Below are 16,275 nucleotides of genomic sequence, written 5' to 3'. Positions count from 1 at the left end.
ATTGAGGGAACAGCATACTATCTTGTTCCCTCAAAATAATCAGCCAATGAAAACGTCCAAAGTATCCAGAAGTTTAAGCAGCGGTCAAGGACAACTATACCAAGGACAACACTACTTCTAAATTTAGTATCTTGATTCCTCCATATAATCCGCGTCTGTGATTGGCCGATTATCTTGTGCGCATTATATAGCGATTGTGTTTCCCAGACTTAATAAAATAAATCGGGAAAACAGATTTCCTGAGTCAGAAAAAACAAGGGACGAAATTGTCACAAAACCAGGTTTTCAATTTGAAAAAAAAGTCTGATAAAGGAAACAATTCGAAATGTGCATTGTTACTGATAGTTCCTAGTTACCCCCGTTATGTCAAATTAAATCTATTTTAGTCTAGGCGACCTTGACTTTGGGGATATCGAAGTAATTCTTTCGCATGACACACCGTCCAATGATTGTGAACATATGTACCGAGTATTTTTAAAATCTCACAATGAATGACATAGTAATGGCCCTGACAAGATCATTTATGGCTATTTTTGACCTTTGAACTCGAAGTGTGACCTTGGCATTGGAGATATCGGCGTAATTCTTTCGCATGGCACACCGTCCGATGATGGTAAACAAATGTGCCAAATGACTTTAATAAAATTGAATAAATCGTACAAACACGTCACTGATTATTTAAATGTTTCTGGTACTAAACATGTTTCGGCCGTAGCCTTCATCAGTAGTACATTAATATAAACAAATACAAAGGAAGTGACGTCAACGTCATACAATAACGTAACGTCGTTTGGCGGAAAAATATATAGTATACACTTATTTCATGGATGCGCGGTGAACAGTCAAAATTATTACCTGATGTCTTATATAAATGATTATTAATTATTTTTCGCTATTTCCTCGTAGAAAAAGAAATTTGCAATGTTTTAAAATGTTACCCGTGAATATCGAACTGTTGACCGGTCAACAGTTTGAACTGTTGCCCGCTGGAATAATGACGTCATTTCGTCCAAAAAATGACGTCATTTCGTCCAAAAAATGACGTCATTTTACAGTTAAACAGTCAAAATTATTTATTTTATCGATAACTGTTGTGTGTAAATCAAAATTTAGTTTGCTGTTATTTCTATGTTGGAAATTTGATCAGGTAATAAAACACTTATTTCATGCATGCTTGGTGAACAGTCAAAACTGTTGTCCCTCGGTATCAGGGCTGACATTTGGAACTGTTGCCCTCGGCCTTTCGGCCTCGGGCAACAGTACCAAAGTCATTCCTGATACCTTGGGAAACAGTTTTGACTGTTCACCGCGCATCCATGAAATAAGTGTATACTGTTCACCGCGCATCCATGAAATAAGTGTATACTGTTCCAAATGTCAGCCCTGATACCGAGGGACAACAGTTTTGACTGTTCACCAAGCATCCATGAAATAAGTGTTTTATTACCTGATCAAATTTCCAACATACAAATAACAGCAAACTAAATTTTTATTTACACACAACAGTAATCGATAAAATAAATAATTTTGACTGTTTAACTGTAGAATGACGTCATTTTTTCAACAAAATGACGTCATTATTCCAGCGGGCAACTGTTCGATATTCACCGGTAACAGTTTAAAACATTGCAAATTTCTTTTTCTACGAGGAAATAGCAAAAAATAATTAATTATCATTTATATAAGACATCAGGTAATAATACATAATATTACATAATACATAATACAAAGATGGATCATTGCTGATACAACAGTCTATTAGTAATAATATAATTTATAATAAAAAAAAATAAAATAAAATAAAAATGACTTTAAAATCTCACAATAAACGCCATTGTTATAGCGCGGACAAGCTCGTTCCGCCCGCCCGCCGCCCGCACGCCCGCCCGCCCGCCCGCCCGCACGCCCGCCCGCCGACATTCAACAATGTAATAACCTTTTTTTCCTTCGAAAAAAATTTTTAACTTGTGAAAACCAAAGACATATAGAATAGGTCTTTGTGAAAACAGACTTATTTTGTGTTTCCCCGAGTTTGTTTTTTTTTTGAGACGGGAAAACAGAACTTCTGTGTTTCCGACTTCTTTTTTTGGAGCGGTGATGTCACCTTAGTGCCACCATGGGCTGCTCAAACAACAAAACGATTGAATTAAGTAGCCCTACTTACGTGATGGGTAAAAATGGACTGAACTCCAGATTGGTATCGATGTCAGAAGAATAAAGACAACTGTCAAAATGACCTAGCTTTTCGCAATTAATGAACGAAGTACATCGAACAGGTAGAAACATTTTTTATTTTATTTACCGGTACTTTAAAACACAGCTATTTAACAGATTTATTCCTACATTGGTCTCAAATCTATAACAAAAGACAAAATCTATCCCGTGTGAGCGTTTGTCAAGTAAATAACAAGTGCGTCCAACGGTTCAAAATGTACGAAAAGATTATATCAAATACTAATATATTTGTGATTATTTTTCTTTCGTTCTGACAACTGGAACATACTGGGTCCCAGAACATTTAGGAAGGCGTATTTCTGAAGATAACAGACGGACGGTGATTAATATAGAAAGACCAAATGTTAAAACTGCTTTTGTACCGACACATTCGAGGCGGGTAGGGGGGAGGTGCAGGTTGAAATGTATTTCAATGCGAATGGTCCCGGTAATTAAATGAAATACTTAAATTAATACATTTCTTTTATTCCAATTGGCATCAACAGTTGAAAGCGGTAATTAAATTGCACTTATGGTACAGGGGTCTCGAATTAAGATCTTAACAATTTATATTTAAATGTATTAATAAAATTAAACAAACACGAATACTACCCAAAATTTTAACTATTTCGCGTAGACGAGTCAGAGGTTCGCGGTATAAAACTTATTTTAGCATTTTGCGATACTAATAGTTTTCTTGCAATCCCAACTAACGATGCGATAGTGTGTCCGGCTGACTGACCTATTTCACGGGTATTTAGGACCGTAGTGCGAACAGCAATGGCGACACATTGAAGTGTTTGCTTTTTCAATCGACGGATTTAAGGCATTTAATCGAAAACAGTTGTATTGGGACCAAAGTTATGGATTTTAAATAGTATGCATAACCAATTAAACGAACATGTTTGTTAACTCTGTCGTTTGTGACGGCATGCGGTATTGGTGTCAATACAAATAATACAATACAATCCGAATTATAATGTCACCATCGCTCCAGGATGTTGAGAATTTATATCTTAAATAAATTCTATATTTTTAATTAAATAAGGTCACCAAAGCATACAAAAGATGGACAAACATCTCATACGACTCACAGTGGGAGATGCAATATTAGATATAAACTAACATTGTGAATAAATGTCTTATTAACCGGTCTGTATAAACAAAGACGTCACTCAATTTCAAATGCAAACATTTAGGTTCGATCAACTAATGGAACGTTCTACACTGTTTTTCAAAGATATTTTAACCCAAAACGACTGCCCCAAACCTGTCTATGACAACACAAGTTATCAAATCATAAATGTAGTCGAAACCTCGAGTATCAATTTAATGTGTAATTCGTATCATTTAACATATGACAGTTTGTAAAAAAGGTAACCGTTCTTAATAATGGGCACAAAGTAAAAAAAACATCCTGTCGACATGCAGTCCGGAAGAACAACTTACGAATATCTTCCGTGTGTCCGTTGAACCATGCATTATATATGAGCGAAAGGATTCAAAAACAACAAAAACAAGTAACAACATGATTAAAGGGACCTTTACAAAGATTTCGACATGTTTTGAACTTTGTCATTAAATTCTTTAAATTGATCAATGTAAACATAGGAACTAAATAGCTCCAGTAAAAAAACAGAAGAAAATTACAAAAAGTAATCATCAACTGGGCTCATACCACTGACCCTGGGAGTAAAAATTCTAGCACATAAACCACTCGGCCATGCGAGCTCACACAGTAAATAGTGTATTTTATACTTTATATACGCAATCCTCGTTATGTCACAAAATATAACGATAGCAACATAACTCTCCACATTATTAAATCATTTCGCGTTTGCAACGTTTTATAATGTTCAGGTTTTTAAAACATCAAAAGATGAATATAATGGATATTGTAGAGCATGGTAAATATTCTGTGTTACTGTTTCCTCGCAAATACCATAACTACAACGAAAATATGCAAATCCGATTTTTTTGTAGATTTTGTCAATTTACCAAAACGTGAAAAGGTCCCTTTTAATAATAAAACGTAACTCCCCACCGCTTATTGCGTTATTGCCGCGATACTTGTGTTATGAATATGTCAGAAACATGCGTCGTGGATCTTCCATTAATATTGAAAATATCAAATCTTGCCAATAACCCTGACGAGCCAAGGATTTCGTAAATTTATTGTATGAAAGATGTGACTTTTTGCTGTTTTATCTTTAAAACAAAAAATGAGTTTCTCAGTGATGTTTGGAAATTTCAAACGTTTTCTAACAAAAACTTTAAATGAACGTTTTTTATTTTGACCAGTATAGCATTTCCAGAGATATAAAACTCCGTTGTTATGTCACCATGATTTAAACAGCCTAGTGTTTTGCTTCTCGTTCCACTATTCAGAATGTCATACAAACATTTATGTCTCGCGAGCTCGCTGGCTTGCCTGCTAGTATGTTTCCCGGACGCGGCAAGTTCGAGCGCCGACATTCAGACACTCAAGTCTCTGTACAGAGACAAGCTCGATGATTACGACACGCGCATTCGGCCGTTGAAGAACCAATCAGCGGCCATCTACATCAACACGAAGTTCGTACCTCAGAGTCTACTGGAGTTCGATACCTCGGAGCAAAAGTTTTCAATGCTCGGATACTTCAGGATCGCCTGGCGGGACGAGGTGCTCATCTGGAACCCCGACAACTACACGGGCATCCGCGTTTTGAATGTGCCAATCGAACAGATGTGGAAACCCAGCATCATTATTCTTAAAGTTAGTGATTGTTTATTTGCGTGCGTTTGTGTTTAGTTGGTAACTTAATACCGGATGCTGTGTTGGCATCTTTAATGCTATATTCTCTTGTTGAATGCAGATTGTTCAAATCAATAGTTCATAGTTTAATGGCGATGCGGCATCCCGCCTTTGGCCAAGTATTTAATATAATTATTATATATATACAAACGAAATAATGTTAATACAGAGAATCATATAATATCACATATTTCCAGATAAACCTAGATAGCAATAAAGAAATGCTTGCATAATAACGAATAATATGTAAGACTATTTAATGCATTTAAGTGTGTAAACATGCCATTATACAGTATCAAAACGATTCACTTTCTCAAATCTTAGTTTGAAAAATTTACCGGGGTAAACCAAAGCGTTGGCGAAAGTTATAAACTGTAAAACATTTGTACAAGACATCATTGATATGTTTTTACTTATGGTAGGCCAGAATGTTCTGATATTGTATTTTATACGCAATGCATTATTTAATGGACAACCCAGTACAAGTGATATTCTTATTTACATCCATTTTGGTTACGAAGTTTACACGTCCGATCTTCTCGGGATATCCTATTATATCTGCCAACTTCTATTTCAAGACAATCGCAACTTAATCGAAATCTGCTAATTTAAATTATTGAATTGCAATCATGAAACGCAATAAATACAGTTTTTATATTAGAATCTTTTTATATATTTTTTAAATTAGAATTCCATTTAATTTGTGAAGCAAAGGTATCATTCCATTCTTGTAAAAAAAAAAAATCAGTCTTTGAGTTACCTTCAATGTCGCATGTTAATTCAGGTGTATTAGGCATATATCAAAAGCTAAGTCTGTCAAAGCTTGGCACCATCGATTATTTTTCGTAATGTTTAAATTGATGAAAATATTCATCTGTTCCATAAACGCTTGATAAAGTATTCAATTTTGGTTACTTACAAAGTTACAATCTTCATCCAATAACGAGATGCCTTAAGTTTACATATACCGGTTAAAGGGCATCTACCTAATTCACTTAGTACAGCATAGTTAGATGAAGATTGATTACACATATTTGTTTGCAAAATTTGTAATGCAATTTATCAATATCAGAGTTGTCATAAATGTAATACATGCCGCACACTTCTGAACTATATAGTATGATTGGCGCTACTAATGAATTAAACAGTGCTAGTTTCGTTTTGACATCTAATTTGACAAGGCTGAAATATATTCAAGATGATGATCTGCTTAGTGTAAGTGCTTGTTCATTTATTACGTTTACAGTATTTGACATATTTCCTGTATAGTGGAACTTTACACCCAGAGACAGACAATTATTTCAATAAACTCAATATTTATTAAAGATAAATAGTTGCGCCTGCTTTTTCGTTTTTCAAATATGCAAATTTTCGTTTTATTTACATTTGTTGAAAACACCCATTTAGAAGAATAAAGGTAGCCCCTTAAGTTGGTTCTGATGGCTCACTGGGTTAGTAGTTTATCATGCAATATCAATAGTAAATAACATCATAAAAACATATAGCATTTTCAATTTTTCAATTGTACAACTTGGAAAATTACTACATTCTTTAATATCATAAAGAGTAAAAAAAATATCAAAAGATATATCATATATAGAGCATATTTGATTTGGTGGAATGTCGATTCTAATTCACGAGTGATCATGGAAAATAATATTTTTTCTATGATATCGAGTGAGCTAAAATTGATATTCCACCAAATCCAACAACTGTAATTTTTATTTGATGCTTACAAATGATTATTTTATATTTTTGCCATTCCGGACAATATAATTCCCCGTTGGGCGCCCCCATGTATTTTAACTGAACGCTAACCCTTCCGCTAAAACAATGAAAGTTATCTATAATTTTCACTGTTATTTTTCACTGTTTGAAACAGTGAAATACCAGATTTAATTCACTAATATTTCTCTATAAACCATCGGAAAGCATAAAATAAAAGAAAATAATGTTTACTAGGCGCAACATTTTACGAAGACTAAGCTTTTGGTCTTTATCATATAGATATGGTTATGTTAAGTAAATGTAATGTAAGAGTTAATTGTGTGTACATCGAGGATTCCCAAGGAGTCATTGTAGATATTATATATGTAATGCATGTATATGTAATATATTTCAAATTATTACAATTTGAGTCGTGTTCTGAGAAAACTGGGCATAATGCATACATGTGCGTAAAGTGTCGTCCCAGAATAGCCTTTGCAGTTCGCACAGGCTAATCAGGGACGACACTTTCCGCCTAAATTGGATTTTTGCTAAGAAGAGACTTCATTTAAACGAAAAAAGTCATAAAAGCGAAAAGTTTCGTCCCTGACTGCAGACTGCACAGGCTAATCTGGGACGACTCTTTACACACATGCATTATGCCCAGTTTCGTCAGAACGCGACTCATATTTTAATCTAAATGCGCGCCGCTCGTTTCAGGCCTACGACGGCCATGGTGTGGTGGGGCAGTCTACAGACCAGGCGACTGTTTTGAACGACGGGCGTGTGTCCTGGGTACCCGAGGGGATATACAGGTTACTTTGGAAAACGAAGATATCTTAATATTAGAAGCAGACGTTGAATTAATCTTTAAACTGTCCAGATTTCTTTTAGTAGTTTTTTTTTTTTCAAACTTTTTCAAATTAGACTGTTGTTAGAAGTTTATTTATTTATTTAATTTTAATATTTATATTTTTAGTTTAAATGTAAATAGTCATTTACTAATATCAAAAGGTTTGGTTAGACAGCCATTTCCAAAATCAAAGCATTTAAGTTATTAAATAATATGTACCTGTAGAGTGTAAAAATAATAAAACACTATTAATTTTGCACAGATAAAACCCTCTTAAACAAATGCCCTCTTAGCGGTTACGAAGTCCATATGCACTTATCCTTGTTCGTGTCCCTTTATATTAAATTCAGGAAAACCCCTTCTTACCCAGAACTCCCTCAACATTTGACATCATTTTAATCGAGAAAGTTTGGTTGAGAGGTATACCGTGTTTATTACGCAGTTGTTTCTGTTAATCGCTGCCGGCTCGTTTATCGTTTGCAGTATCGTCTGCAACGTGGACATCCAGTACTATCCGTTCGACGAGCAGACGTGCACGTTGACCTACTACGTGTCAGACGAGACCGTTCGAACCGTGCAGCTCGACCACTATCTCGCCGTAGATCTCGATGAGTACTCCGAGAACTCCGCCTGGACCATTGTTTCCGCCATGCGCCGAAAGTACCTTCTATACAACACCTTCAATATCGACATCGAGTTCCGACTGCAGCGCCGCGCGAACTTTACGACCTTCACACTCATCATGCCGCTTCTGATGCTCGCCTTTCTTAATATCTGCATATTCCTGGTTCCGATTGGTTCCGGCGAGAAGGGTTCCTTCTCAATTACAATTTTCCTCTCATATGGCATCTTTGTGACGATCATCAGCGACACTCTTCCCCACAACTCCCTGCAGGTCTCCTTCTTCGTCCTCTTCATCGTCATCCTGCTCGTGCTGAGCGTCATCTCAGTCTTCTACACAATCATGCAGGCGAAACTCGTCGCCTCCATCGGCGAGAAGGAATGTACCTGGACCTGCTTCAAACCGAGGAAGAAATGCGACAACTCCGTCCGAAAATTCGAAGATCCAAACGCGCATGGCAAGAAAACTGGAAAATGTGAAACAACAGAGAAAACCGAGAAGTCTGAGTTTTCGAATGATGTGTCCGCTGCAGCAGACGACGTGCCGTATACATGGGCCATGTTTCTAGAGAAGCTGGATATCTATCTGTTCGTCGTCTTCTTCATTCTCATCTGTGCAACGACCGCCGTGTTCTTCACGATTTTGTTGCGTCATGCTTCGAAGAGCGCCGGCGGCCTTGAACTAGATCCGGTTCCTCCCGCAACAACGTTGGCGACCTTTTGATTTAAATTTACAATATACACTTTACAATATTTACGTAGCGATTTGCACGTGCAGTATTTTACTTTAATACTTTTTTTATAGTTTGCTGTTGCTTTTTTATGTTATAATTTATTATTCAATCTATGTGTGCCTATTCGAAGATTCTAATTCGACACGCCCTTTGTTTTGCATCGACGAAGTGTTAAGTGTGGATTCATCTACAGTAATTGTGGGCGAAGCGTAATCCTTTGAAATTACGGGAAAATAATGCACGTGCATAAACTCAACATGTTGCATCGCGACAAACTTAACTTTTCTGTTTTAATATTTGTAACAAAAAAGATTATATTGTGATAAAATATATTTGTTTAATTTACACAAAACGTATAAGTTATCAAACTATGTTTTATTGTTGAATGCTATTTGGAATTAAACTAAGATATTAACTGTCATAAATTGTTGTCTCCGCACTCCACTCTGTATCAGCAGACGATTTATTCCATATTATTTTTACGGAGGAATCCGAGATAGCCGATGTATCACGATTGTTCGCACTCGTGATTTTATTAATTCGCAGCTATACCTGATTGTGGGTTATTCGAGAACAAGCTGGGGCCGATACAAAATTTCTTAAATACCAATAAGCTTAAAGCGTATAAATATTTTTAAAGTTCGTACTATTAAGCAATCTGTACATGAATGTTGACTTAAGCCATTCATTTATTAAAAAATAGTTGAAATCAAAATATTTCGTTGATAACACTTGATTATGACGTATTTTTAATAAACGGTGTCATTATTAAGTATAACCTACTTTGTTCCGAAAATAAATTAATTAATATGGTTTAACGACGCCATCCGTTCCATTTTCCGTTCCTACAACGTTTTTAAGACAGTGTTTGGATCTATAAAATGTTCAACTAAATGTATACAGATGTTGATCAGCAAACGCTGTCAAGTTTTACTATAATAATTACATTGATTGACAACAATTGAAGGGTTCTTTCAATGTGCGACTCCCACTTCGTTCCTCCATAACCATAAGGCTTTTTTTTCGCAACTAAGTTTACAAGATAAAGCCATCGCCTTACATCCCTTCGAACGGATATGATCCGCTAACGGAACGCAACTATTCCTGTCAAAAGTTACCATTCGTTCAAATTTAGAACTAGTGTTAACAAATTTCGTTTTTTTTCGTCCCCTTGTTCATAACTTTGTGCACCCTTAACTGACCACCCTTACCGAAAGGCTGTATGCGTCTTCAACGAGCGTAAATGACCTCATTAGGTAAATGAAAAAAATAAACAAATTTAAAAGTTCAGCCCAAAACCGTTTTACGTATCAAAGAAGACGTTTCACACATTTGAATCCTTTCTGATATTCTATTTCGTCAAAATGTGCAGTATGGAGTTGTTATGTAATTACATTATATATTTTTTGTGAAAGATCGAAGCATAGTAGAGAAACGCTTTCACATGCAAAGGTTTGGAAATTCAACGAAAGCTACTACCGTTGATGATACAACGCATATCTTCCGGGTGGATTTTCAGAATGGCGAGTGGTACGCCATTCAAACGAATGTCTCAAATGTTGTATTTACGGATTTACTTTTTCAAACAAGACAGAGGTGTAAGATTCGTTCAAAAAATGACATACATGGAAAGTGATCAATTTCATGTGTAAATGTGAGCGAAAAAACACATAATGTGCATATAAAAAGACAAATTGCATACTTGAAGGAAACCAAGAAATGCGATACTTTTATTGCAAAACGGGATGAAGTGTCTTATTGGAATTTGATCTTTTAATAACAATCCGTTTTGCAATAAACCCGTTCGCAATAAACACATCAAACATGCACTAATTGATTTCAATTGATTTTGAAATGCTGAAATAAAAAGTTTGAAATCACGTGTTCACGGATGTCTTTTTAATGAGATAAGTTGTGATACATTTCATCAATCGACGTGAGAAAACAATACGGAACGTGTATGGCGAATGATTTCAACCAACGCCGGATATAGGTTAAAAACCCAGATTTGCAATAATTTTACTTAAAAAAAAAATAAGCGAATTAATTGGAATCAATTAGTAGTTTATTTATTTATTATAGTCTCATCCAATATTTACATTTATCACAGTTTTGCACATATAAAACAATAAGATAAATCATTGGCCACTCATAAAATGAGTTATAAGAGACTTTTACTGCTTATCAATGTACTTTACATGACAATCAGTATGCATGTTAAAAGCTATATTGCCACCACCAATCTTACTATTTGTCATTTAAATTTGTTGCCGAAAAATATCCAACACTGTAAATTGTGCCATTATTTCACAAATAGTTAGCCACCAAGAGAAAACATTCCACCATCAAGGCATACCATGATAAGCTGATTAGTGGTGATAATACATACTTCTAACCTAGTACAAACTTGCAATCAGTTATCAGACTGAAGACAATTGCTCTATTTCAGACTGAAGGGAAGAAACTCCTTCGACCTTATCATTTAATTATCTACTTTTAAGCCCTGCAGAGTCATCTTTCCTTCATTAACATTCAAATGTGATAGGAAGCAAGTTGAGATTATTTAGTCCCATCATATACAATGTACTGTAAAAATGTCATTTAAGATTCATAAAATTGATACATTGCATGTGACCACTATACAAAGGCCTTAAAGGGATCTTTTCACGCTTTGGTAAATTGACAAAATTGAAAAAAGTTGTTTCAGATTCGTAAATTTTCGTTTTAGTTATGATATTTGTGAGGAAACAGTAATACTGAACATTTACCATGGTCTAATATAGCCATTATATGCATCTTTTGACGATTTTAAAACCTAAAAATTATAAAGCGTTGCAACGCGAAACGATTTAATAATTTGGAGAGTTCTGTTTTTGTCGTTAAATTTTGTGAAACTACGAAGATTGCTTATATAAGGTATAAAATACATCAAGTATGTGTATTCGGCGGAATAGCTCAGTAGGTTAAAGCGTTTTTACTTCAGGACTCTGGCAGGACTCAAGGTGTCACTGGTTCGAAACCTTGACCGGGCAATGTTCTTTTCCTTTTTTAAATTTTATTCTTGATTTTTTACTGGAGCTTTTACGATCCAATGTTTACATTTATCGATATAAAGCATTTAATGAATAAGTTAAAAAATGCCAAAATCTGTGAAAAGGCCCCTTTAAAAAGAGACTTTGATATATATACATATCAACATATATTGTCTGAACAATCAAACCCACTAACCATTGCTAATCATTGTACAAATAATAGGAAAACTGGAAAACATACTGATGCCTGACAAAAAGACGATGTTGGCCTAAATAAGGCTACTTGACGTTTAAATGGTACTAAAACAAGGCAACACTGGATAATTTAAGAATTTGGTGTTAAAGAAGAAAGTGTTAAGACACAAGTCAGCTATTAATACATCATAGTTTTCCAGTTTATATTGCTAGGAAATAGAGAGCATCAGTTACTATACAATCTTAAAACCAACTATACATATCTACAACCATGTTGAGTACAATTACTCAAAGATAAAAATACAAAGTATTACACATAGGTGAATAAAATTAGTACTTTATAGTGAGTTTATTGCGCAATGTGTTGTTTTAAAATTGTCATATTGCAATAAGACACTGCAAACCGTTTTGCAATGAAATTATTGCATTTCTGGGTTTCCTTCACCGAAGTCCAAAATTTGTTGAAATCAAGTTCTATTCACATTCTGTATTGTTCTATTTTACTAACTCATGAAATTGATCACTTTTAATGTCCTTTATTGCTTGGTCGAAACTTACATTTCTTTTTTCAGAACCTCCGTAAATACGGCACTTGAAATTTCCTTTTCAGAGTTTCAGATTAATTCAAATCATTTACCCATTTATGCCTAGCGTCCTGAAAAAAGGACTTTTCAAACAGCTTAGACGCATGATGCGGCGTCTCATCCGGGTCTACGCTGTTTGCTTGTAGGAATTTCTGTAAGAAATATTCTAAATATAGAAATAAGTATACTAGACATCCGTAATTTTGGAAATAAAATGATCCAATTTAGAAGGATGGGAGAGTCCACTAGGCATACATGGGTTAAGACCATGCGTGGTGATTGCATAGCAAGACGGGGTTAATTGCGCAACAATTATTTACAAAACATTCACCATGCAATTAGACACTTCAACCCCTTTTTTTCAATACAAGTATTGCATTTCTAGTTTATCTTCAGTTAAGTACAAATTTGGTTGAAATAACTTTCTATACATATTCTGTGTTGTTTTATCGAATTATCGGGTTTATTGCGAAACGGTTTGTAACACAGCGATTTTGAGAGAATTGGCTCAATGGGATTCACGTTAAATTACTAATAGACAAGCACTCGTTCGAGAATTGGCTGGGGCGTGCATCAAGTCCAGCATTTGCAAATCGTTAAACGCCAAAATGCGTGACATCTTTATATGAAATTAGCTATGCATAGTTACGCACAATTAAATCTTACGTGTTATTATTATATTTACATAAAGACCAAAAGCTTCATTGGCGTAAAATGTATGGCCCAGTAAACATTAGTAAAATATACATTTAACATTTAGGTATGGCATTACTGACGCATAAACAATATACATCTTAAGCAATCACAGACGAACGCACGAACGAATGAATGGGAACCTAATAGCAGGCAAGCCAACGCGCACGCGAAAAATACATGTTGGTATGGCATTGGACAGTGTGTAGCTAAGCACTTAGCTTTACAAAGTATGGTGACATAAAGCGGAGTTTTATACCATTGGAAATGCTAAACTGATCACAATAAAGAGCCCATTTAAAGTAATGTGTTTTTTTCAAGAAGGTTCGCATTTTCAAGAAAGCACGACATTACGATGCGACGTGTCAAAATCACGATGCATGTTTACGAGAATACGATGCATGATATTAACGAAACATCCCTGAGTTATGACGATGCTCATGCAGACATCTCGCACAGACACGTCATGATTTCGATTAAGTATAGGTCAGCTAACGTCTACATAGAACATTGAGATTGTATGAATGTCGTGTCTGCAAAATTAGCACTCGTACACACATCATCGCTTGTAATTAAAATTCGAAGAACTGGGGTAAATTGCTTTGCACCTGTCCGTAAATCGGTAGATCGGAGTTTCTGCAAGTCGATATGTAGGTCGGTAAAACAAGTCGTTCACACGCAGTTTCTAGAGAATGTTTTCACAGTCAACCATGCAATCAGAATAAAGGTCATATGGGACAAAAGAAGGACGCCTTTCTATTGTGTGGTGAACAGGTTAAAGTTCCAGGTCACAGGGCCTGTACCAGTTTATTCGTTTTCGCTTAAAACATTTTTTAAATCTTTAACATAAGATCGTGTAATCTGGCACAAAGTTTTCTTTTGTGTAAGGAAAATTGCAAATTGATCTTATGGTCACTATGCTTAAGGTTAACGTCAAAAGATTGTTACAGGATTTCTTTACATTATATTGTGAAAATGCTATGACGTACGGTCTTGCAAAAGTTATGATTGTTATATTCGGTAATAAAATTTTACTGGGTATGTGTACCAGGTAACTACCAGTTAACTATAAATAACGCACGTAGACTGATCATTATCGCCCCGTGGTAAACCCAGGAACGCAAGATATGCATGCGTAGTGAATTATATATTTTATATATGAAATGATCAATATACTTGCGTAATTTATAGTGTGCATATCGTTATGTCACCTATTTTCGCGATGTACTTTCGATTTCACATCGCGAAATTTTATTACCGAATATACTGAAAATATGAACTTTTTTCAGTAATGTAATATTCCAGTCGTTATATTTTAATCAATATAAACTAATAATTGTAAAAAAAATACTGTATTTTAGAACTTTTATTTTTTTTTTGTCAATCTGGTTGATGGCCCCTTTAACATCAGTTGAGATTGTATAAAAAAAAACATAGTTTATGCGAGTTATCTAGAATCCTTCATTAACGGTCATCTAAAATGCTGCACTCATTACCTGTATTTAAAGAATGACTGATTTTGAGGTCGACAGGTCAAATGTGAACGTAAAAGAGACGTGTTCAATGAAATGTTTAAGTACAACAGACCGCTCGAGACCGCTTTGACCTACTATCAGGCAAACTGCTTTTGTGTTTACTTGTGTGGAAAGAAGACGCCTTTTACGTTTGTGGTCGTCAAGTGTCATTGGCTTTAATAAAAGATGGGTTTCCGCACTACATCAATAGAACCCTTCGACATAAAATCACCTTAATTGCCATGCTGGTGGCCTACATGGATACAAAATGGCTATTGATGTTAAGGTCAACAGGTCAAGATCAAGGTCACATGTGTTAATTACTACCTAGAGATGCTAAAGATTATATAAACCACATAACCCTTTTAAACCGCCTCGAACAACAGTTTGGCTTTGCTGAAAAATCACTACAGTGGGTAGCTTCCTACCTATCTGACCGCTTCCAAACAGTGAGCATTGACGGCAAGGTATCAGAACCAGTGCTGCTGACCTTCAGCGTACCCCAGGAATCTGTGTTAGGCCCAAAATGTTATACCATTTATACTTAACCTGTTGGGGAATTTGGCAAAAAACATGGACTCGGGCATCACTTCTACGCCGATGACTCGCAGCTCTGCGTTTCCTTTGAACCCACCGATGAAGCAGCCCAAGACGAAACACTAAATCGAGTTGAAAAGTGCCTCCACGATATCATCTCGTGGATGAATACAAATATGCTCAAACTTAACACCGACAAAACCGATGTCATAGTATTTTCAAGTCAAAACAACGCCAAGTACGTAGATGGGTTAACTATTAAAATAGGGGACTCGACAATTAAACCATCGCAATACGCTCGAAATCTCGGTGCTTGGTTTGATTCAAGAATGAACATGGAACACCATATTAATGCTATAAGTTGATCATGTTTCGATCAGATTGACAAATAGGTCACATCAGGCAAAATTTTAGACCAAATGCCACAAAATCCTTGGTCAATTCACTTGTCACGTCTCGGCTAGACTTTTGCAATGCACTGCTGTATGGAACACAAACATCAGCTATCAAGAAACTACAAAATGTTCAAAACACTGCGGCGCGTGTTATAACAAGAACATCCCGCTATAGTCACACCGATCCTAAAAGAATTACACTGGCTCCCAGTAGAAAAAAGAATCCACTTCAAAATAATGACCAATGTGTTCATAGCCTTAAATGGACAATCGCCTGTATATCTGAAAAACCTAATTGAAGTCTCCGAACCAAGGCGAAACTTAAGATCAAAGAACGAAGCGACTTCATTAGTGATTCCAGCGAAGATTAAATCCGTATCATACGGGGAGCGAAGTTTCATG

The 16,275-nt window shown here is 35.6% G+C and overlaps 1 protein-coding gene across 1 annotated transcript; it reads left to right on the top strand.

Moving 5' to 3' along the window:
- The first annotated feature begins 4,461 nt into the window (after window positions 1-4,461).
- On the top strand, window positions 4,462-9,420 carry LOC127876427 (acetylcholine receptor subunit alpha-like). Its single transcript, XM_052421708.1, has 3 exons — window positions 4,462-4,969; window positions 7,436-7,530; window positions 8,052-9,420. The coding sequence occupies exons 1-3, from the start codon at window positions 4,604-4,606 to the stop codon at window positions 8,911-8,913; spliced, it is 1,323 nt and encodes a 440-aa protein (XP_052277668.1). The 5' UTR covers window positions 4,462-4,603; the 3' UTR covers window positions 8,914-9,420.
- The last annotated feature ends 6,855 nt before the right edge of the window (window positions 9,421-16,275 follow it).

The sequence above is a fragment of the Dreissena polymorpha genome, chromosome 4, assembly GCF_020536995.1.
Source record: "Dreissena polymorpha isolate Duluth1 chromosome 4, UMN_Dpol_1.0, whole genome shotgun sequence".
NCBI lineage: Eukaryota > Metazoa > Mollusca > Bivalvia > Myida > Dreissenidae > Dreissena > Dreissena polymorpha.
Note: the sequence above shows the minus strand (reverse complement) of the source record. Positions and strands in the feature narration are given on the sequence as shown.

Excerpts from the sequence above, each read along its gene's own strand:
- LOC127876427 (XM_052421708.1), top strand. The coding sequence starts at position 4,604 with ATGTCATACAAACATTTATGTCTCGCGAGCTCGCTGGCTTGCCTGCTA. Across the intron at positions 4,970-7,435 it reads CCAGCATCATTATTCTTAAA|GCCTACGACGGCCATGGTGT; the intron begins GTTAGTGATTGT and ends CGCTCGTTTCAG. Across the intron at positions 7,531-8,051 it reads GTACCCGAGGGGATATACAG|TATCGTCTGCAACGTGGACA; the intron begins GTTACTTTGGAA and ends TATCGTTTGCAG.